The sequence below is a fragment of the Hoplias malabaricus genome, chromosome 3, assembly GCF_029633855.1.
Source record: "Hoplias malabaricus isolate fHopMal1 chromosome 3, fHopMal1.hap1, whole genome shotgun sequence".
NCBI lineage: Eukaryota > Metazoa > Chordata > Actinopteri > Characiformes > Erythrinidae > Hoplias > Hoplias malabaricus.
In genome coordinates, this window is record NC_089802.1 from 77,861,620 (window position 1) to 77,886,278 (window position 24,659).

The 24,659-nt window shown below is 37.5% G+C and overlaps 1 protein-coding gene across 1 annotated transcript in view; it reads left to right on the top strand.

Annotated features, from left to right (window-relative positions):
• The first annotated feature begins 3,332 nt into the window (after positions 1 to 3,332).
• Positions 3,333 to 24,659, top strand: part of LOC136691526 (uncharacterized) — an 80,754-nt gene continuing 59,427 nt past the window's right edge. Inside the window, exons 1-10 of the mRNA XM_066664085.1 lie at positions 3,333 to 3,401; positions 4,671 to 4,720; positions 5,682 to 5,852; positions 5,937 to 6,047; positions 6,131 to 6,187; positions 6,530 to 6,630; positions 11,906 to 12,053; positions 15,514 to 15,684; positions 15,752 to 15,862; positions 15,954 to 16,007. Of these exons, the coding sequence (XP_066520182.1) occupies positions 5,700 to 5,852; positions 5,937 to 6,047; positions 6,131 to 6,187; positions 6,530 to 6,630; positions 11,906 to 12,053; positions 15,514 to 15,684; positions 15,752 to 15,862; positions 15,954 to 16,007 (906 nt within the window). The 5' untranslated portion in view covers positions 3,333 to 3,401; positions 4,671 to 4,720; positions 5,682 to 5,699. The remainder of the gene's footprint in view (positions 3,402 to 4,670; positions 4,721 to 5,681; positions 5,853 to 5,936; positions 6,048 to 6,130; positions 6,188 to 6,529; positions 6,631 to 11,905; positions 12,054 to 15,513; positions 15,685 to 15,751; positions 15,863 to 15,953; positions 16,008 to 24,659) is intronic.

Genomic DNA, 24,659 nt, shown 5'->3' on the forward strand with positions numbered 1-24,659 from the left:
AAGCTGTGGCAAATTTCTGTGGACCTTTAAAAATCTCATGCATGAGCCTTTGAAATGTTGCCGCTGCACCCTTCAGTCCGAATGGCATGATCAATACATAATCCCATAACACTATTGAACGTGTGGATTGCTCATTATGTTTATTAAATAACTGACTGGGACAGAGAAATTGTGTGTGCAGTTATAATTCAATTTGATAACATTCAGCTAGCTTAAATTAATACTTTAATTTCTCATTTATTCAAACAGTTACCACTGACCAGTCCCTCAGACTTCAATGGCCCGGCAGTCTTCAGGAACCCTGACTCCGCCCAGGTAAGTAAATATTTATTCTTAATTTCTCAATGTACATTATTCAACAGGAAAATTTTCTACATTGTATACTTGGTATATGTGAAGGACACCTACATAATCACACAAGTACTAACCAGAGATTTATTGGTGGGAGTTAGAAGCAGAGTGAGAACTATGTCTTTCTGTTGCAGGGTTTTTCCAGCCACAATCCTCAAATTGAGATCATGGACGAGGATTACGTCTAAATTTCCTGTTACATTTAATTTTCTGTTAACTTCTATATTTAACTGATCGTTAACTGTGTGGGTTTCCTCCGGGTGACTGTCTGTGAGGAGTGTAGTGTGTTCTCTCTGTGTCTGCGTGGGTTTCCTCCGGGTGACTGTCTGTGAGGAGTGTAGTGTCTTCTCCCTGTGTCTGCGTGGGTTTCCTCCGGGTGACTGTCTGTGAGGAGTATAGTGTGTTCTCTCTGTGTCTGCGTGGGTTTCCTCCGTGTGACTGTCTGTGAGGAGTGTGGTGTGTTCTCTCTGTGGCTGTGTGGGTTTCCTCTGGGTGACTGTCTGTGAGGATTGTGGCGTGTTCTCCCTGTGTCTGCGTGGGTTTCCTCCGAGTGACTGTCTGTGAGGAGTGTGGTGTGTTCTCCCTGTGTCTGCGTGGGTTTCCTCCGGGTGTTCTGGTTTCTCCCCACGCTCCAAATACATATGTTGGTAGGTGGATTGGAGACTCCGTAGGTGTGTACTGTGTGTGTGTGTATGTGTGTGTGTGTGTGTGTGTGTGTGTGTGTGTGTGTGTTGCCTTCTGAAGGACTGGTGGCCCCTCCAGGGTGCGTTCCTGCCTTGTGCCCAATGATTCCAGGTAGGCTCTGGACCCACTGCGACCCTGAACTGGATAAGGGTTACAGATAATGAATGAATGAATGAATTATTATGTTGTTGAAATTGTAAATTTATGATTTAATGTCATTTTACAATTGTGCAATTAAATGTGTTCTCTACATTTATCCCCTCTGTGGCAGTGAAAACACACACATAGATTACTATAATATTGATAAGGTTTTGTTTTTGTTTTTGTTGGTGTTTAAATTCATAAAATTTAAATTCATTTAAAATTTCTTTATATTTTTCTCCTATCCCACAAGTGTATATTTTTGTTTGACCTTGAAAGACATTGAATAAAAAAGGAAGACAAACGTACAAAAATGGCTTCACAATTCTGATTCATGTGATCCACCTCTCACGCATATGAGGGGCGCCACTAGGGATATTTGGCCACATGAAAATATATCACTCTGGGCCCCACCACCACAGGAAATGCCAGCATTAAAAAAAAAGTAGCATTTGATGAAAGATAGATAACGTTTCTATGACAAATTTACCATGTTTGTATGAAAAAAGACCATTTTACCATTTTTAAGTCTAATTTTAATGGCAATATTACTGAATGTAAAATTACCATTTAGCAATAATTAAAATCATTATGCCTTTAAAATAAATACAACTTTAATATAATATAGCATTATCATCTATAGAAATGAATAATCTCATTTAAAGCTCATTTAGTCAGAACAGCTGCTAAAAACTGCATTGATTACATGTTGGATAAAAGATGAGTGAAGTGTAAACACTGATGTATTGTGGTGATATATATGAAAAAATAATGTGAGGCTCTAAGCTAAACAGGGCTAATTTCCACCACCACTCACAAGCTACACCGACCTTTCTTCCTGAAACACTTTGACATACTGTCGCCCTTTACTTTCTCTGGTTTATAGTAACAAGATTTTCCTTTAAACAGCGACATTATTCTTTCTGTCAACTCATGCAGTCAGATGGGGATAATCAAATCAGATGTTAACTTTTTATCCAAAAAAAGATAATTTAATGAGATGTTTTAACACTTTAAATAAACATTTAAATGAATGATGACAGTTTAAATTTTGAATAATGAATAAAAAAACGATTTAATATGTTTTTAGGGCCCCTCTCACTCACAGGCCCTTAGAATCATCCTACCTTTCTTCTCCCCACAAAGCCCGGCCTGGAGCTGAATGTGTTACTCGGGAGAGTTAAAAGCTTTGGGGATATAGGGTAGGGTTTAAACCCAGTTCTTTCTTAACAATCTCCTATGAAAAATATAATGATCCAACCCAAAATGACATAACATTATTCTTTAACTGAACAACAAATAAAGAACTAATGAAGAATGAGATTTTTGATATTTGATGAATGATCTTGTCTTTAATCTTTCACGTCCTGAAGTGTTTCAGACAGATCTCCAGGTTATTGTTCATTATTATTGTTATGTTTCAGTTTATGGATTTCTGCCTTTACAAATATTTATGAAATAATTGATATTGATAAAGGGCAATTTGAGCGTGTTAATGTAGTAGGATTTCATTGTTACAAAATGTCCAAGATGTCCCATGATCAAGTCTGAGTGGTATTATTGCAGTGGAAGTGTTTAGGAACCATAGCAACTCAGACACATACTGACATTTATCTCATTTAGTTGCAGATGCAGTAGTAAATATTGAATTTATTGTTACATGGTAAGTTGAGGCATTAAACCAGAAATGAGATGGCAGCTACACAGCAGTAAGGCCATGTCGAGCCTGATATAGTGTAGGCTAGAAATCACTAAATGTGTTAATCACCAAATGTGTCAGTTAATATGGCTTTAGCCTCTCTCACCTTATAGAGTCAAATTAGTGTTAAAATGCTTTGAAGTTGTGAACTGATGTTCAAAAATATTTCACAGCCCGCAGTTGTATTTCCCCTTTTGTGTCTGTGTGTGAGAAAAATTGTATGTCTGAATGTGTAAAGATCAAATGCGCAGATGTGATAAAGATTTTGTGCATGTACAAATATTTTGGGTTTTTTCACAATATTTCCCCTTTAAAGATCATAAACTCAGTTTAAGTACCGTATAGTGAACAAAATACAGTGAAGTCAAAGGGAGGGGTTGAATCAGGAGCAGTAAATTTAAGCAGAAGAAAAAGTTTCTCAATGCAACCACAGACACAGTTATTCAGGTCCCTGAGCCACAGCCCCAGCAGCTTCATCAGACGAACACACAACTACAGCGGCTGATATTTCTCTAGACATTTACAGGTAAACATTTCCTTTCTTTTTCCTCAATTTGCTTTGTTTCCCATGTTTTTGATATTGTCCTAAAAATAATGATGCTTTTTTGTTGAGGTGTTTGTGGCAAAAACAGAATTAGCTAACTTTATGTAAACGATTTATAAACATTAAAAACTGTCTGCACACCTCACTGTGAAAAAAATGTTTAATCACAAAAGTCATGTATTTAAAAGGGAATTAACAAACTTTTTGACATTAAAGGACTATAAAATGTGAATTTATTCTCATAATTGCTTTGATTTATTCCCAAATTAAGAAAAATATTTAAAAATCATGATCAAGGTATTAAAGTATAATCCAAAAATTTATGTTCAAACTGTTCATATTTAAGTCTAGATATATTTCTCCTGACTGTGTGATGTATCACACTGAGAGATCTCAAACTTATGGTTTTTCATAATAGACTATGTTTTCTATTTTTGAGAAAGGAAATATATCATTAAAAACTTGTACAACGGGTCCATAACTTAAAAGTCAATTCAAGTTTATAATTATTCATCTTCTTCACTCATCATTTCACCTTCTGTCATCAGGCAGGAGACTTAAGGTCCCACTAGCTGTGATCATCTTGAACAAGGACATAATAAATCATCTCCCTACATAGTCTGTAGTTTATATATATAGATATATATATATATATATATATATATATATATATATATATATATATATATATATATATATATATATTGATACTGTGTTAAATGTTTTAGTTATTGTCATGTATTCTGTTGTTGTATGTGATTAAGTGCCAGATTACTGTCTGTCTTTTTGTCTCTATCTATCTATCTATCTATCTATCTATCTATCTATCTATCTATCTATCTATCTATCTATCTATCTATCTATCTATCCTGCATTGTTATCTGTTATATAACGGTAGGATGCAATGTTAAACTTTCAGAAAACAAACCTGCTATAGACATTCTTATCTGTTTAATCAGCGGAGGGTGAATATTATATTTAAATTTGTGTTATAATGTTATGTGTATTTAATAAAGAGTTAAGAAAGTTGTTCCTCAATAAACGTGTGCCAGAGAAGATGGAAAAGAAGAAAAGCAACTGGTCTCTGGATTAATTTAAAAAACCAAAACATTAACTGCAGACTGAGGATTGTGAACTTGATTCAGTTTCCAGTAGCACTTTATTCTGAGTTGCTGAATTAAAGAGTGAAGGACAGTGTGACTGGGAACTATGTCAAGAGAGAGTAGAACTGATCGACTTTTTCTAACACAGATCCAGACCCCTGCACTCACAGGAACTCCTGAAACTTGGAATCTCAAAAGGTGGGAATGTCTGGTGATTGGAATTTCACTGTACAATATACAACAAAATGTATCATTTTCATATAACCCATCTGTGGCAGCGAACACACACAAACACACACACACACACACACACACACACACACACACACACAGAGGTGTACTGAGCTTTTCTCAATTTTCCTCCATCATCCACACCTCCTTCAGGCTCCCCTACTTTAGTATAAATTAGTTATATATAAAGTTAAGTGGGTGGCGCGGTGGTGCAGCTGGTAGTGTCTCTTTCACAGCTCCAGGGACCTGGAAGTTGTGGGTTCGAGTCCCGCTCCGGGTGACTGTCTGAGGAGTGTGGTGTGTTCTCCCTGTGTCTGCGTGGGTTTCCTCCGGGTGACTGTCTGAGGAGTGTGGTGTGTTCTCCCTGTGTCTGTGTGGGTTTCCTCTGGGTGACTGTGAGGAGTGTGGTGTGTTCTCCCTGTGTCTGCATGGGTTTCCTCCAGGTGACTGTCTGTAAGGGGTGTGGTGTGTTCTCCCCGTGTTTCTGCGTGGGTTTCCTCCAGGTGCTCTGGTTTCCTCCCACGCTCCAAAAACACAGGTTGGTAGGTGGATTGGAGACTCAAAAGTGTCCGTAGGTGTGAGTGTGTGAGTGAATGTGTGTGTGTGTGTCGCCCTGTAAAGGACTAGCGCCCCCTCCAGGGTGTATTCCCGCCTTGCACCCAATGATTCCAGGTAGGCTCTGGACCCATCACAACCCTGAACTGGATAAGGGCTACAGACAATGAATGAATGAATGAATGAATTATATTTTGATTTCACTGACTTTCACTATTGTTTACTTGTTTTAAGACATTGCAATTCATATTTAAGCTCAGCCCTAGAACTAGTGAAGATTCACTTATGCTCTTTTCTGATTCTTCATCACATCACAATTGGAATATCTCAGATATGACATGAATGTCTTCATTGATGTCTCTTTGTTTTCCAGCTGTAGCGTGTGTTGAGGATGGCCACCAGCTTTGTACCAGTTTCTAACACAAAAAATGGCTTCACCATCGTGACCCAGGTGGTCCCAGGTCCACCAGGGAAGACTGGGAGCAACATATCAACCCCAGGCCCTGTCCAGAGACTTCTGAAAGGAGAGCCCAAAGCCCTGGGGGTAAGAAAGCTCTGATCTCATTTCCTTTCACATTCACACTGTGCAGTTTAACACTTAGCTCTGTTTGGATCCTGTTCTCCACAGACCGTCCAGATCATGATCGGGATCACGACGTTCTTGTTTGGCATCACGTTGACCGTGAACATGTTTACAGTGTCTGATTACAGTTTTGTGACTTTTTGTGGACCAGTAATTGTAAGTTTTGATTCAGTAATCTTCATTTTCCTTCATTCCTTTCAAACACATTGAAAACTCTTTCTTCTTCTCTGTTATAACAGTATATCATCTCTGGAGCTCTGTCCGTTGCTGTGGGAAACAAAGCCCATCCCTGTGTGGTAAGTGAACACAGCACATTTTGTTGGGTATTTCTAAATTAAAAAAGTTGGTTTATTGATCCATATAATCTCTATGGCCCTAGCACACATAGAGTGTGTACATCTACTTGATGAACTCTATCCCTTCATACCACACAGCTGCAGTTATTTGGAAATAGATGCTGATGAATAATTGTCACTGGAGAAGTGTCACTGATGTGTAACCACACACACACACACACACACACACACAGACACACTACTATACCAGTGTCTCTGCTGTGCTGAGAAAGGTCCATCACCTTAAAACAGTAAAAAATACAGTAAAGTGATGCTGTTGTTTTTCTGTGTTTTCTCCTGCAGGTAAAAGCCTCTCTGACAATGAATGTGATCAGTTCTGTGATTGCTGGAGCAGTCATCATCTTCCTGTCCTTTGGCATATATGCATCTCAGTGGTATTTCTGGTATTGCACAACTGATGGATATAGAAGTAGTCTTGCTCAGGTGTATATTTCTCCAGTAAAATCTACAATATTAAAAGTGATTTCACTAGAATAATTACATTCCAGTAAATACTGGACAAAGACATGTTATGCAAATAAAAACAGAAACCACTGGTGTGTAAAACCTCAGTTTATGATAAATTTATAACAATAATAATAATAATAATAATAATAATAATAATAATAATAATAATAATAATAATAACCAACTGAGTAATTATGAATTTGCATCCCTCAGACATCACTGCATTATATCCAGATGGGTTATATGTTCTAATAACACTGTGGATATCATCAAGAATACTTGGAATGACCCAATGCACCCCAAAGCCACCATTGGAAATCCACAACATTACTGTATAAAATGACTAATTTAACTTAACTTAATTGATTCATTCATTCATTATCTGTAACCCCAGGGTGGCAGTGGGTCTGGGGCCTACCCAGAATCACTGGGTGTAAGGCAGGAATACACCTTGGAGGGGGAGCCAGTCCTTCACAGGGCGACACACACACATTCACTCACACACTCACACCTACGGACACTTTTGAGTCTCCAATCCACCTACCAACGTGTGTTTTTGGAGCGTGGGAGGAAACCCACACAGACACAGGGAGAACACACCACACTCCTCACAGACAGTCACCTGGAGGAAACCCATGCAGACACAGAGAGAACACACCACACTCCTCACAGACAGTCACCCAGAGGAAACCCACACAGACACAGGGAGAACACACCACACTCCTCACAGACAGTCACCCAGAGGAAACCCACACAGACACAGGGAAAACACACCACACTCCTCACAGACAGTCACCCAGAGGAAACCCACACAGACACAGGGAAAACACACCACACTCCTCACAGACAGTCACCCGGAGCGGGATTCGAACCCACATCCTCCAGGTCTCTGGAGCTGTGAAAAGGCACTACCCGCTGCACCGACCAGCTCATCTGAACTGATGTTGTACAGGGGAAGTGTTTGCAATAATTACTTTTAGATTGCTTATGTAAAATAATAGTTACCTGTACCAAGAAAGAGAAAGATCCAGATCTCAGAGTCTGAATCTCCATCATGGTATTAGAGAACCGATGGAGTCTGTGTACATGGCATGAGTACCCTTCCTATTTGTGAGCACTAAAAAATATAAGCATGTTTTGGAGCCTTCTAAATGACACATTATTAGGAGAAAAATTAATTCAGCAAGACAGTTTCAATCCTGAATAAAAAAAAAAAAAACCCTGCATGACACAACATGCTCAGCCCTATTCAATATCAACATATAATCTTCTCTAAATTAGCCTTTGTTTCAGAGCCTTTATAATGGCATGTATGGAGTTCTGATGGTGTTCTCACTGCTAGAGACGATCATCTCCATCTACTCAGCTGCGTTTATCTGCAGAGTGTCCTGTTGCCCTGAAATCATGGTTAGCCTCTGCCTCCATTTGTCACATTGTAAATAATTGGATTTTTCTTTACAGATTAGATGTTTCTTGGTAGAAGTGAAGAGAGTGAGTTCATATTGAATACGAAGCTGAGAATGGTTTCTTTCTTTTGCAGGAGTTTTACACCAACCATCCATAAAGAAACGTCATTAAGAAGGAAAACGTCCTAATTTCTCATTGCATTATCACTGTTTATTTTTACATATACCTCTGTTAGCTTTTATATTTATGTTTATTGTCTGTTAATGTCTGCATTTAACTTTCTTTATGAATTTATATTTTTTTTCTATTAAAATTAATACATATTTATGCAAAGTTGTAAATAAGTTTTTTATGTTAAATTAATGTATTAATTATTATTATTATTATTATTTTAGCTTAATTACACTAATATATTTCTCTTACTTTTCTAATTTCATCTTGGCTCCAATTTAAAAGTTATTAGCATTAAGGTCAATATTATTCATTCATTTATTTATTGTCTGTAAGCGCTTATCCAGTTCAGGGTCGTGGTGGGTCCGGAGCCTACCCAGAATCACTGGGCACAGGGCAGGAATACACCCTGGAGTGGGCACCAGTGCTTTACAGGGCAACACACACTCACCCATTCACTCAAACTATGGACTGCTCAAGTTAATTGTGTGTTCACTGCCATGAATGAGTTAAATGCAGGGAAGCCATTTCCCTAAGGGGATCAATAAAGGTATTTCTTCTTTTTAACAGGAACATTAACTATAACCTGTGTGTGAGTCTTACAGCCAGGGTCCAGCCCTCTCTCTATAAATATGTACCAGAAAATTTGTTGTTTATTCGTATAATTTTGTAATGACTTTTCTTATATATAAGAGCTTGGAAGGTATCTCATTGTGATGATCATGGCTAATACTGAGATACCAATACCGGGCTAGCGCTGCCCACTGCTCTGGGCATGTGTGCTCACTGCCCCCTAGTGTTCACTAGTGTTATGTGTTTCACTGCACGGATTGGGATAAAGAACTGAGATGATACTTTATGAGTTCTGTTCTTGCTGTATTTGCCCAGCAGATGGGACAATAGTACAGTGCAAGTAGTAGTTTTGAAATTGCAGATAAACATTTGTCCTTTCTGTGAGTAATTAATGACAAAGACATAAATTTGAACCTGCTACATAAAAATATGAACATAATGCTGAGTTAAACTGTCTTTCATATTCAAATAGTGTGGTCTGTGTTCAGATGAGAAAAAGAGCTACAAGCCCTTATCATTTACTCACTCATCTTCTGTAAGCATCTCATCATGATTAGGGAATCTTTACATGTATAATTTATCACACATCATCGTTTCCCTGATAAAACTAGAATCCAGAGAAACAATAAAACCTCTGACAGTTGAATAGTATGATTTCACAAGACAAAATCCTTTAAACTTTTGCAAATCAAGTAAGAAATATTATAAGATATAGATTTATGTACATATATTATAATAAGTATATAATACAGCAGTTCACAAAACTTAACAGGATGAAATGAAGTGCTAAATCCCATAAAAGTGGAATTATTGTAACTCATTATGTGAACGACATTATGTAAGTCATTTGCCTGGCTGCACCCTCCTGCTAGAGTTCTACACACACACACACACACATACACATACACCATCAGACCCCAGTGCTGTGTGCCAGCACTCTCCCCCTCCCCTGGGAAAAATTGATGTAATATAACAGTACACACATGAATTTATAATATAACAATACATACATGTGAAGAACTTAACATGACCTAATTAGGCAACACCAACCAGACAGACATGATATGGACATACGTTTTTTATGACCTTCTGCTCTGTGTCTTTATAAGGTTTTATCTTTTGAAAGTTATTTTAGTGCCAGGCAGGTGTTAGTATGACCTCAGGCATGTGTTAGTAGGACCTCGGGCAGGTGTTAGTATGACCTCGGGCAGGTGTTAGTATGACCTCAGAAAGGTGTTAATATGACATCAGGCAGGTGTAAGTATGACTTTAGGAAGGTGTTCGTATGACCACAGGCATGTGTTAGTATGACCTCGGGCAGGTGTTAGTATGACCTCAGAAAGGTGTTAATATGACATCAGGCAGGTGTTAGTATGACCTCAGGCAGGTGTTAGTAGGACATCAGGCAGGTGTTAGTAGGACATCAGGCAGGTGTTAGTATGACCACAGGCAGGTGTTAGTATTGTAGTGGAAATAGTTATGCACACGTTGCTGTGGCATAAGCACTACATAGTGGAGTCAATGATAATTAATTATTTAATTCATTTTGGTAAATTCCAAGTTTGGGAGCCATTAAATAATATATAGTGATTTTACCTATCCAATATTAGCTTAGAAAAGTAGGCCATCTTCAAATATTATACAGCAGAATTATTCATTCATTCATTCATTCATTCATTATCTGTAACCGCTTATCCAGTTCAGGGTCTTGGTGGGTCCAGAGCCTACCTGGAATCATTGAGTGCAAGGCGGGAATACACCCTGGAGGGGGCGCCAGTCCTTCACAGGGCAACACAGACACACACACACATTCACTCACACATTCACACCTACGGACACATTTGAGTCACCAATCCACCTACAAACGTGTGTTTTTGGACTGTGGGAGGAAACCGGAGCAGCTGGAGGAAACCCACGCAGACACGGGGAGAACACACCAACTCCTCACTGGCGCAGCAGGTAATGTCGCAGTCACATCTCCAGGGGCCTGGAGGTTGTGGGTTTGATTCCCGTTCCGGGTGACTGTCTGTGAGGAGTTGGTGTGTTCTCCCTGTGTCCGCATGGGTTTCCTCTGGGTGCTCCGGTTTCCTCCCACAGTCCAAAAACACACGTTGGTAGGTGGATTGGCGACTCAAAAGTGTCCGTAGGTGTGAGTGTGTGAGTGAATGTGTGTGTTGCCCTGTGAAGGACTGGCGCACCCTCCAGGGTGTATTCCTGCCTTGCGCCCAGTGATTCCAGGTAGGCTCTGGACCCACCGCGACCCTGAACTGGATAAGCGGTTACAGATAATGAATGAATGAATGGTTTATTAATAATAATATCAAATAATGAATATTGATTAGGGGCAGCACCGTGGCGCAGCAGGTAGGGTCGCAGTCACACAGCTCCAGGGACCTGGAGGTTGTGGGTTCGATTCCCATTCCGGGTGACTGTCTGTGAGGAGTTGGTGTGTTCTCCCCGTGTCCGCGTGGGTTTCCTCCAGCTGCTCCGGTTTCCTCCCACAGTCCAAAAACACACGTTTGTAGGTGGATTGGTGACTCAAAAGTGTCCGTAGGTGTCAATGTGTGTGTGTCTGTGTTGCCCTGTGAAGGACTGGCGCCCCCTCCAGGGTGTATTCCTGCCTTGCACCTAATGATTCCAGGTAGGCCCTGGACCCCCGCGACCCTGAATTGGATAAGTGGTTACAGATAATGAATGAATAAATGAATGAATGAATATTGATTATACATTCATATAATGAAATGGATTACAGCGATACATGAGGGAACAGGGAGATTAATATGAGGGACTTTCTCTATGATAATTACCCTAAGTTCTAAGAAAAGCTATTGTTTATCCCAGCAAAGATTCAGCACCAACCTCCTGAGCAATGAAGAAATGAAACCATGTGACCTTACGTATCTATGGTGATGGACTGGATAGCTGGGAGCATGTTGCTGATGCGTGGTACTTTCTGGCATGGGCCTTGTAGCATTGCAGACACGGGTGTTCATTTTCTCTCCCTGTTCAGACACGGTGAACCCTCTGATGGTGCTCGTGACGTTTTGAATGTCTCGGTAGGGATTCTCCATCATCGCTGATCTGCCACCTTGTGAGAGAGAGACACGCCCATGCAGGGCTCTACTGGACCTTTGCTCAAAAGGTCATTCTGAGGGTGCATGTGGCCTTCTCCTTTGCTGGTCTGGAAGCTTGGGTCACCACTTTGAGTGTGAGAGGTCTTGTCTCCTACAATGCTCTTAATGTGTCATTGACTTTTTTGCTGGAGTTAAACTATAGCTCTTCTAACTATAGTTTTCTATTAGAGATAGATGGGAGATAGAGATAGAGATGGGAGATGGGAGATAGAGATAGTAGCTGTGGGAGCTACTAGACAGCAGCATGTCTAGACTGTTAGTGTATGCCACAAATCACCAAATGTGTTTTGCTTTTTTAGAGACAGCTCTGGCGATAGACAACCAGTGCAATTAATATGGGTTTAGCCTCTCAAAATGCGGAGCTAAATTAAGATTAAAAGTGCACTGAAGGAGTGATATTTTCACAGCCCACAGTTGTATTTCCTCTTTCGTGTTCATGTGTGAAAAATTGCATGCTCATGTCTAAATCAGTAAAAAAAAAAAAGAGCTTGTGGGTGTGTTTGAAAAAAAAAAAAAATCTGCTGGTGTGAAAACGTTTTTATTATTAACGTTTATTATTTGCACCTGTTAAAAACATTTTGGGCGGCACAGTGGTGCAGCAGGTAGGTGTCGCAGTCACACAGCTCCAGGGGCCTGGAGGTTGTGGGTTCGTTTCCTGCTCCAGGTGACTGTCTGTGAGGAGTTGGTGTGTTCTCCTCGTGTCCGCATGGGTTTCCTCCGGGTGCTCCGGTTTCCTCCCACTGTACAAAAACACACGTTGCAGGTGGATTGGTGACTCAAAAATTGTCCGTAGGTGTGAGTGTGTGAGTGAATGTGTGTGTGTGTCTGTGTTGCCCTGTGAAGGACTGGCACCCCTTCCAGGGTGTATTCCCACCTTGCGCCCAATGATTCCAGGTTGGCTCTGGATCCACCGCGACCCTGAACTGGATAAGCGCTTACAGATAATGAGATAAAAATATTTTGTGCATGTACAAATATTTGTTTTTCACAGTATGTACTTTTAAGATTTACTTTTTTTTTTTTTTTTTTTTTTGTGCCATTTAAACAATAAAAACTGTTTTGGTACAATGGATATTTACGTAGCTGCTTATAATGGTAACTATATTATTATTATTAGAATCCTTCCAAAATATGCTAAAATAAATATTTGTTTATTTAGAATACACACAATGAAAATCTATTTGAACCTTTCAGATTACATTTTGTGGCCTAATCCAATGTTATTTGATGTGAAACCTCATAAAAATATTTTAGAAACACTATAAATAAGTAACAATATAGAAATACAGAGAATTCCTTGTTATTTGCTGAATGACAGAGTAATCAGAGTTGACGTCAGATTGATTCAAAATTAAACTGAAAGTAAGCACTGTCTTTCATGGAAAAAAAAAATTGCAGAATAATACATGCATTTTTTCACATTGGATTACTCCCAGAGGCTTTTGTTTATAGAAGCAGTAGGGTCTGTGATTTCTAACGATATGCACATAATATCAATGAGGCTTGGCATTCATGAGCCATTCAAAAGGGTTAAATGCCATATAGGGAACTAAACACAAAGTCAATGGGAGGAGTTGAGTGAGGAGCTTACAAATTTAAGAAAAAATATCTCAATGTAACCACAGATGTGGTTATTCAGGTCCCTGAACCACAGTCCCAACACAAACCACCCAGAAGTTTCAGAACCTGAAGCAGCTTCATCAGATGAACACAAAACTAGAGCGGCAGATATTCCTCTAGAAACAGATTTCATTTACAGGTAAAGATTTCCTTTCTTTTTCCCAACATTTGGTTTATTTCTTTTGTTATTGATATTGTAATAAAAATAATGCTGCCAATTTTTGTTGATGAACTATTTTTTCAATAGGTTTAGTTTTTAAATAAACTTGGAAAACTCTCTCTGCACACCTCACTGCAAAAAAAATATAAAAATAAATAATAATAATAATAATAAATAGTGATTTAAAGTGTTTAAAAGCAAATTAACTGATTTTATCTTAAATAAAAATCTAGAATTTAAAGACTATAAAAAGGGGAATTTATATTTAGACAAACTAAAGATGTGATTCACATCAAATCCATGTAAAATGTGTATAATTTATTTTATAAATCCACTTTGGAATTACATTTTACAAAAGTGAAATTTGAATGGGGCGGCACGGTAGTGCAGCAGGTAGTGTCGCAGTCACACAGCTCCAGGGACCTGGAGGTTGTGGGTTCAATTCCCGCTCCGGGTGACTGTCTATGAGGAGTTGGTGTGTTCTCCCCGTGTCCGCGTGGGTTTCCTCCGGGTGCTCCGGTTTCCTCCCACAGTCCAAAAACTCAAAAGTGTCCGTAGGTGTGAGTGTGTGAATGAATGTGTGTGTGTCTGTGTTGCCCTGTGAAGGACTGGCGTCCCCTCCGGGGTGTGTTCCCGCCTTGCGCCCAATGATTCCAGGTAGGCTCTGGACCCCACGCGACCCTTAATTGGATAAGCGGTTACAGATAATGGATGGATGGAAATTTGAATGAAATTTACAGCTGAAAATATAACGAAACATGTAAAAGTCTAATAATTGCTTTGTTTTCTTTCTAAACAAGGAAGGCCTTTTAATGTCAGTACCTATGTATTAAAGTTTAGTACATGTTCAAACTTTTCATAATTAAGCCTGGCTTTAAATAGTTTTCTTTACTGTTTGAAATATCACACTGATGGAAATCAAAGTGAAGATTTTTCACACTACACGATGTTTTCAATTTTTGAGAAAGGTAAGTAATGTTTCAGTCTGTGGAACAGGAGCTTTGTGTGCTGCAGTGGTGTCTGTTATATAACGGTAGGATGCAATGTTAAACTTTCAGAAAATATACCCGCTATAGACATTCTTGTCCGTTTCATCAGCGGAGGATGAATATTATATTTAATTTTATGTTATAATGTTATGTGTATTTATTAAAGAGTTTGCGTGGGTTTCCTCTGAGTGACTGTCTGTGAGAAGTGTGGTGTGTTCTCCCTGTGTCTGCATGGGTTTCCTCCGGGTGCTCTGGTTTCCTCCCACGCTCAAAAAACACACGTTTGTAGGTGGATTGGAGACTCAAATGTGTCCGTAGGTGTGAGTGTGTGAATGAATGTGTAAGTGTGTGTCACCTCCTGAAGCCTGGCGCCCCCTCCAGGGTGTGTTCCTGCCTTGTGCCCAGTGATTCCAGGTATGCTCCAGACCCACCGCCACCCTGAACTGGATAAGGGTTACAGACAATGACTAAGACAATGTTTCAGGAGGTCCTTGGGGTCTGGGATTGTGGTAAAGTAGTTCCACTCTTAAAGGTGTATTGAATAATTTGTTGTCTTAAATACCATGATTTAAAGACCACACTCTGTGTGATAAATTACCTTTGATTTCACTGACTTTTATTAATGTTTACTTGTTTTAAGACATTGAATTTCTTTGCTGCATTGCATTTTTTATATGTTAAGGTCAGCTCTAGAACGTCTGATCTTTCATCACTTCAAAATTTGAATATCTCAGAAAATGACATGAACATCTTCTTGTTTTATAGTTAAAGTGTGTGTTGAGGATGGCCACCAGCTTTGTACCCGTTTCTAACACAAAAAACGGCTTCACCATCGTGACCCAGGTGATTCCAGGTGCACCAGGGCAAAGTGGAGGCAGCATCTCAACCTCAGGTCCTTTTCAGAGACTTCTGAAAGGAGAGCCCAAAGTGCTGGGGGTAAGAAAGCACTGGACTCTTTTGCTTTCAGATTCACACTGTGCAGTTTAACACTTGTTCTTCACAGACCGTCCAGATCATGATCGGGATCACGACTTTATTGTTTGGCATCATGTTGACCGCCAACCTCAAAACAGTTTCTGTCGTCAGTGGTGTGACTATTTGGGGACCAGTATTTGTAAGAGAATTTCTTTAGTTTCCTTCAATAATTTCAAACACGATAAAAAGCAAAATAACCTTCTTCTTTTTTGTCTTCACTTTCATAACAGTATATCACCACGGGTGCTCTGGCCATTGCTGCAGAAAACAAAGCCCATCCCTCTGTGGTAAATAAACACAGCCCATGGTGTTTACATATATATATTCATTTTAGATTCATATTTTGATTTATAGATCAATTTATACTTTATGGCAACTTTATGGAGAAGAGTTAGATTTACCCCACTACAGCTAGAGCCTGTAGATCCACTTGATGCACTCTTTCCCTTCACTCAAGTTCAGTTTCTGACCACACAACTGCGTTTTTTCTGATAAAAAAAATTAATGAATCATTGTCATTTGAGAAGTGTCTCTGATGGGTAATAAAGCCCAGCAACCACACACACACACACACACACACACACACACACACACTACTATGCTGGTGTCTCTGCCGTGCTGAGAGTGGTCTAGCCCTCCAAAAATAAATTAAACCAAGTGCTAGCCTGTGTTTGAGGCCCATGTCTCTGTAAAGCCATCTGCATACTGCTACAGCACAAAACACACACATTTATTCCAGGTTTAAAGAGTTAATGCAAAACCAGCAACATATATTTAGTAAATAGAATGGAATACACACTTTAAATATATGCATTTGAAGAGACAAACGTTCATGTTCATTTCACACTTCTGACCTGAGTGTGTTTTTAAAGCATTATAAGTAGTTAAGTAATCTACTCTGTAAAGTGATGCTGTTGTTTTTTCTGTGTCCTTTCCTGCAGGTGAGAGCATCTCTGGCCATGAATGTGATCAGTTCTGTGATTGCTGGAGTAGCCATCATCTTCCTGTCGTTTAGTTTACATACATTATGTTCTTATTCCTCATGTTCTGGTTACAATACTCAGGTGTATATTTCTCCAATACTTGATTAATGTGTACATAAAAACCATAAAATTCAATATAAAATATTGGACATAAATATGTAGTGGAAATAAAACAGAAAGAATTGGTTTGTAAATCCCCAGTTTATGATAAACTAATAATAATCAGTAATAATTTAGTAAAGAAATGTCTGCCATAATCTGACAAATCACTTTCAGATTGCATATGAAAAAAAGTTGTTTTTTTTAGCAAGAAAGAGGAAGACCCTCCAGATTGTTGTCAGTCTGAATCTCCATCATGTTGTTAGAGAAAAGATTGGCGTCAGTGTCCATGGCATGAGTAGATTTCCCATCTGTGAACACTAAAAGACACAAGCACATTTTGGAGCCTTCTAAATGTTGTTTTAGGAGCAACCCTGTTTATTTCAGCCACACAGTTTTAAGGCAGAAAAAACCTGCATGCCACAAGATGCTCAGACCCCATCAATATCAAAATGTGAACTTCTCTGGATTATCATGTGTTTCAGAGCCTGACTGAGGGTGCAAATGGTGTTCTGATGGTGTTCTCAGTGCTGGAAATAATAATCTCCATCTACTCGTCTGTGTTCATCTGCAGAGTGACCTGCTGCCTTGAAATCATGGTTAGACTCTGCCTCCATTTTGTCACACTGCTGATAGTAGGATTTGTATTTACTGATTAGATGTTTCTTGGTAGAAGTGAAAAGCAGATTGACCTGGTTCTGAATACGAAGCTGAGAATGGTTTCTTTATGTTGCAGGAATTTCACAAAAATGATCCTCAAACAAACACTCTGGATGAGGAAAACGTCCAAATTTCACATTGAATATTTTTTTTTTACATATACCTTTATACTGTTAAATTTTAGATTTATCTTTATTAAATTATATTCATAGCTATGTAGATTTCTGCATTTATTACCAGCTTTATTAATTGTTATTATTATTATTAATAATAATAATATAATTTAAGTTGTAAATCAGTTCCTGTTAAGTTTAAAATTAATTTTTATTTATTCATTTATTTTCTCTCTTTTTTAAAGCTTATATATTTCTCCTAGTTTTATTTATGCTCCAAAGTAAAGGTTACTTATGTTAAGGTCATAATTAGTTCCTTAGTTTTTTTTTTCTTGTTTAATATTCAAGTGGTGTGTTGAGGGATTTTAGGTATATTAATATACAAACTACATTTTCAAAAATGTTGGTATGCTGTGCAAAATCTAAATAAAAACAAAACAAAATGCAATGATGTGCAAAACATTTAATTTCCAAGATTACATTATAAATGTTGAAACATATACTGTTATTGTTATTATTCTTAAATAGTTACCTATTTTGAATTTGATACCATTTAATTTGGTTCTCTTAAAGTTGGGATGGGGGCATGTTTACCACTGTGTTGCATCACCTCTCCTTTTAACAGCATTATGTTAACATTTGGAAACTGAGGAAAGCAGTTGCTGTAGTTTTATTTTATTTTATTTTTATTTTTTTTGCTATTCTTGTTTGTTAGAGGACTTCAACATCTCCATTATAGTGTATGCAAACCAGAAATGAAAATCTAAAGTTCAAACCCTTAAATACAGTATAAAACTACGTCTGGACCATCAGCAGCTGAAAAACTGGCACATTAAGAAATATCTGATGTAAGTAAATAAACCACAGTTGATTCCAAACTGAGACATAAGCAGGTGTTGTCAATGTGCTATCAATGACATGGACCAGCACCATACAGGAGCAGAGAGAGAGAGAGAGAGAGAGAGAGAGAGAGAGACAAAATAAATAAATAATGTCTGGATAAGGGAGAGATGAAAACAGGACCTTGCAGTTCAGTGGCTTTTCCTCTTTATTGCACTTGTGTGTTTAATTTTTACACATTTGGGACCACGTATGTAGGACTGTTTGTTGATCACTGGCAGCAATTTAATGACACTATATTCTCAGACAAACTGTGGTGGTACCATTAAGGGAACATGTTCAGTATTGTTAGTGAATGTTTTTGCATCATATTGTATTATAATTGTAGGTTTTAATATGTACTTTTGTTATACACAGTTCTGTACTGACTTTAGGAATTAGAATTAGAATCACTTTGTTGGCCACTGTACTGCACACAGAATAATTTTTTGTCCACATTTAACCCAATACATGCAGTCAAACACACATTTACACACATAAATGAACACTAGGGGGCAGTGAGCAGTGCCTGGAGCGGTGGGCGGCCCTAGCCACGGTGTACTGTGGTTTTTTTGTGTCTACCATTGAGTTAATATTAGTCATTCACCAATAGATAATATGTTACTACAAATGCACACATTTTACAATAAAATAAAATATTTAGTGGTATGATCCAGTAAAAAGGAGCAATATCATCACGTCTCCAGCTCTCTGGGAACAACTGATGTAACATAACAGTACACACATGAATATAAGTGCATAGGAGAAGAACTTTACCTGACCTAAATAGGCAACACCAGCCAGACAGACAGGTTATGGACATACAGTTTGTTTACAGCTGTTAAAACAGTGATTAAATAAGTAAATCATTAAAATAATGAATGTGAACAAGAGCCCATTTTAACTGTAGAGCAGAGGTATAAACTGTAGGCTGCCCCCCCCCCCCCCCCCACACCATGCAGGTGTTGCAGCCCTCTCATTTCATCTGCACTAATTCAGTGGCATTGTGTTATTTTGTACACAGTTTATTATTGGTTCTTGAGAGCGTATCCCCTAATGGAGTCTCAGTTCAGATCTGATCTTACATTTAGACAGAAGTTTCATATCCGTGCACTGGATTCACACCTTCTGCTGTGTGTCTTTATAAGGTTTTATCTTCTGCAAGTTATTTTAGTGCCAGGCAGGTGTTAATAGGTCCTCAGGGGGTGTTACTATGACTTCATCAATGCTAAACACCTGGTTCATGTTATAACCAGGGATGGACAATTATTAATATTTATATCAAAACTGCAGTTTGAAAGAGTGAATTTTTCAAATTGAATGAGCTCTCATTTGGATTCTAGCCTGCGTTATCAACACCAGCATTTTTAACAAGTAACAATTAGCCCAACCTTTGTTTTATTTTTTCCCTGTCTGATTCTGTATTTTGTTAGGCCTAAGTGATAGGAACTATGCAAACTGTAAACATGTGTGTGTGTGTGTGTGTGTGTGTGTGTGTGTGTGTGTGAGAGAGAGAGAGAGAATTGCAGATTTTAATATTTCTAAAATAATGCAAATCTCTTAATGAATATTAATACATAAACATTTACTAATTTACCAAGAATAATAAATATCTTTATGAAAAATATGGCTAAACATGCCCTTTCATTGCAATTTATGTAAAATTAAAAACAATTGTAAAATAAGTTTGTTGGAATGTGTGAATCTGTAAAAAAGAATCTCATGTTTGTGGATGTGTTTGTTGATGCAAAATAAAAATTAAAGTGTTTTGAGGAGGAGAATTAAAATTCAAACATTCTCCTGTCATTTTATGGTAACTGTTGTATAGTATTAAAACAAACAAACAAACAAACAAATCCACAGAATTGAACCTAAAAATGAAGCAGTGTGAGAAGTGAAGAGTTTATTGGGCGCTGCATTCGTTCTGAGCTCCATCAGGAAAAAGCTGCAGAAGACTATGATGGATTTATTCTGTTCTTGTGGATAGTATTGTGTCCAAAAGTATGTGGGAGTTTGGTTTAGACAATTTACAGATGTTGTTTTTAATGTTATCGTTATGAACGAAGCATTTTAATACTTTATTTATTTTGTCATTTAGTATTTTTTGTTAATTTTGCTTTTCATGTTTTTATTTGTTATTTTTTTGTTGAATAAAATGAAAAAAGAACAGGAGAATGTTTGAATTTTGAATAACTATTATAATTTACTCCAAAACACTAATACATATTTATATATAATCTCAGCACTAAAAGATACTTTGCTAAAACTCATCTGATATTCCACCACTGCAAAATTTGGCATCATGTCTACCATGTATGTGTTTACAGTTTCTGTCAACACTGGTGTGACTTTGTGGGGACCTATATTTGTAAGTTTGTATTGTGTAGCCTTCATATCTTTCAAACATAATGAAAACAAAATTATCTTCTTTCTTCTTCTGCTTTATCTCCTTTTTCTCTGTTTGACAGTATATCATCTCTGGTGCTTTGTCTGTTGCTGCAGGAAATAAAGCCCCAGTGTGGTATTTAAACGCATGGTGTATTTTTTTTTTTTTAATTTAGCTTTAGATGCATATCATTTCTACTTTATGTAGAAGATCCCCTTGTAAGATACTCCAGTACACCACTGGGGTTTTTCCATTGTATGAAATATGCTCAGCTCGACTCGGCATGGCTCAATGCACTATTCCCTGGTCACTTTTTCACTAGCAAAACCCATCTCTAACAGGAACTGTGGGCTTTGAAAATCACAATTATGGCATCAGTAACTTTAGGCACTGTTTACTCCTTGAGAATTTTTTTTTTTTCACATTCCTGTTCTCACAGATCAGCAGAGTTTTCCTTGTGGCGACCTCCAGCTCAGCTCTCACTGAAGTTTTCATCTGCCATGAAGCCAAAGTGTATTTGAACCTCTAAAAAAAACATCACAGTGTAATTTTATGAGCTGTTGTTGTGAGTTGGATAAAAACAAATGTAACCTCTGCTGTAACCTGGAGATTTTACAAGCAGTGGGTTTGTGCTAGAGGTCTGCATTTTGCTGTGTAAACAAATATCTCTGACCAATCAACACTCTGAAAAGCATACATTTCACATTTAGTATCTACTCGGCTTGCTTCGTACCAGGCACAAGCAGGGACTGAAAAGTACCCCGGTTCCAGGGACCGGATTTTTCTAGTGGAAAAGCAAAAGATCCAAGCTGAGTCAAGATCTCTTGATGAACATTAAACCTCCACTTAAGATTGATTTCTTGATATGGAAATTGATGAAACACTGACAATTAAGAAGTGTCACTGATGTGTGCAAGAGCCCCAGAAAATCCACATCCTGCATGCGCGCGCACACACACACACAAACACACACACACACACACACACACACACACACACACACACTTCATGAGAAAACCCTGTGCATTATGTTCTTGATGTTAATGCCCAGCAGATGGCACAATAGTAAACTATGCTGAAGACCTGTTGTTTTGAATTTGCATAATTTAATACTGCTGTAAAGTTAATAACACTACATTCACACATTTATAATAACACTTTCACAATGCAGATATTGTGGTCTGTGTTCAGGTGAGACAGAAGCCACACCTTTTGGATTTACAGCATAAAGACCAAGTCATTTTATCATTTATCACCTATCACACAGGCCACAGCATAAATAAACAAATAGATTCGTTTCCTGGTTCCACAACCACACATACAGCTACACTTGCAAACAAACATGTTAACTTTTATTCTCCTTAACAAAACAAAATCAATAACATTAATCTGTTTTCAATAAATGAAAGAAAAAGGGGAGGACAAAGCTAAGGCTTCTTTTATGATTATACTGTGGGAGACCTGATATTTGCTGAATTTCTTTTAAGTGTATCAACAATCTTCTTGGTATGTTTGCAGAAGTACAGCACCAGCTCCCAATGCAATGCTCAAGTCAGAAGCTATTAGGACAGGAGTGCTACAGTGACAAATCAATGTCTTATCCTGTTTAATTAATTTGTCAAATGATCAGTAACACTAGCAGTAATTTTACAAATCACATAATAATAACCATAAATGCTTGGGAGGCTTCTGATATAATGTTCAATAATGCCTGAATTTTGGCTTCAAGAGGATATACTTGCCAATTTTTGACATTACCTTTAGAATGTAACAGGTGCATTTCATAACCCAAATGGCATTAATGAATATTGAAGAAAGGTGATCTGGAGTAACAAAAGTTGAAATTTCATCAGGAAAAAAGAGTTAAAGGAACTTGCCACTATCCCTTCAATAAGTCTAGATTAGTTACAGTCCCAAAGCTCTGCACTCTTCTATTCTTGGCAAAGGAAAATAATAATAGTTTGTAATGCAATTCAGTGTCAATACAAAATACACTGGTGTCCTCAATCAGGCAAGGATAACTCCAGAAGCAGGCTTGTACATGGTGTAGCTAAACCATTATCATTGTCATTAAGACATAGATAACACATTTACTTATTTGGTGAAGTTTAGTGAGGTTAACACAATACATATGCCACTTAATTCATGTACCTTGACATTAGTGTCATGATTAAGCACATTAGTTTGGAACTACAGAAAACAAGGAAAAATGGCCACGCAACACAATAACCTGAGCAGTGTGAGATAATAACCTGGGCAGTGTGTGACATTATTGTGTGTGGCCACTGACCACTGTTACATCTAACACATTTGTTCAAGCCCACATTTGTCCAAGTCCAAAATCTTTCATGTCGCGATATTTTGTCCGCTAAGAAAAAAATAGTGTAAAGATAAACTGCTCTATTTCTTCTAGCATAAAAAATAAGGACAAAGAAAAGAAAGTAAGAAAACAAATATGAAAGACAAAGAGACTGTAGAAGTGCAGTATTAGGTCAGATAATCACAACCCCCAACACTAACCCTCCAACAGTTTCAGAAGCTCAAGTAGCTTCCTGTAGAGAAACCAACAGCACAGAGTCATTCAGCCTCTACAGCTAAGGTACAGACTTCTTTCCTCTCACAGATTTCTGATATTTTTTCTTTTGCCTATTGAAAATTCTAATACATTTTGATATCAATAAAGTTTATAATCATGTGGATAAAACTCACATTACTTTAATTAGAAACACAGTAACTTTGTGTTATATATATATATATATATATATATATATATATATATAATATTTATATTTAATATATTTTATATATAATATATAATATTTCCATGCCTCATTTTATACATTTTTTTACACATTGTTTTTTTTAACTAATTGGGAAATTTAAAAGAAATACTGAACATCCCTTTTGTTTTGTACAGGCCTCATTACATGGTCACGTTCTAGAAAAATCTGTTACTTCTTATTTTATCTCTGTAGTGATTTAACAAAACAAAATGTAAATTTTGAATAACACTGAGTACAACATATTTCAGTAAATAATAATATATATTTTTAAAAGATAATAATATTAATTTGTATTTTCTTATTTTTAAAACACTATAGTGTAAAAGAGGTGCTAAATGAATAATCTTGCTGTGTTTTGCCTTGCAACTTAATAAAATATATAAAATATATGAAAATAAGCATGATTGTTATTACCACTAATAATGTTTCTACTAAAGTAGTTTTTACCATGTCATCTTTTTTTTCCACATAACTGATGTTACAAGACACATTTGTTTATTTATTTATTTAGCACCTCTCATACACCGTGGCTTTTCAAATTATTATTTGTTAAATTATAATAATATTTTTTATTATTATTATTGGTTGTTATGCATGTTATTGTTACTATTGTTACTTGTATTATAATTGTTGATGTTGTTATTTATAACTAGAATATAAATATACGATTTTTGGTTGATTTATTAATGACAATTCTTCTGTAGGGCACTGTTTAGAAGCTTTTTTTTGACCCATCTTAAACTGACTGAAACAATAATGTAATCTCTCTGGCTGCTGTTGTTAACTCTGGTGTCAGTTTGACTTTAAAACTGAAGTGCTGTAGATGTTGAGAGAACATTATTGTTTTGTCCTCTGTCCTTCATCTTCTGCAGCTCAGAAGTTTGAGTTAAAGATGACCACCAGTGAAGTACCTGCTAATGTCTCTGAAAATGGCTTCACCATCCTGACCCATGTGGTCCCACCATTCACACCTCCATCTGGAAAAAGTCCTGAGGAATTTGAGCTGGGAACTGAATATGGTTTTCTGAGAGAG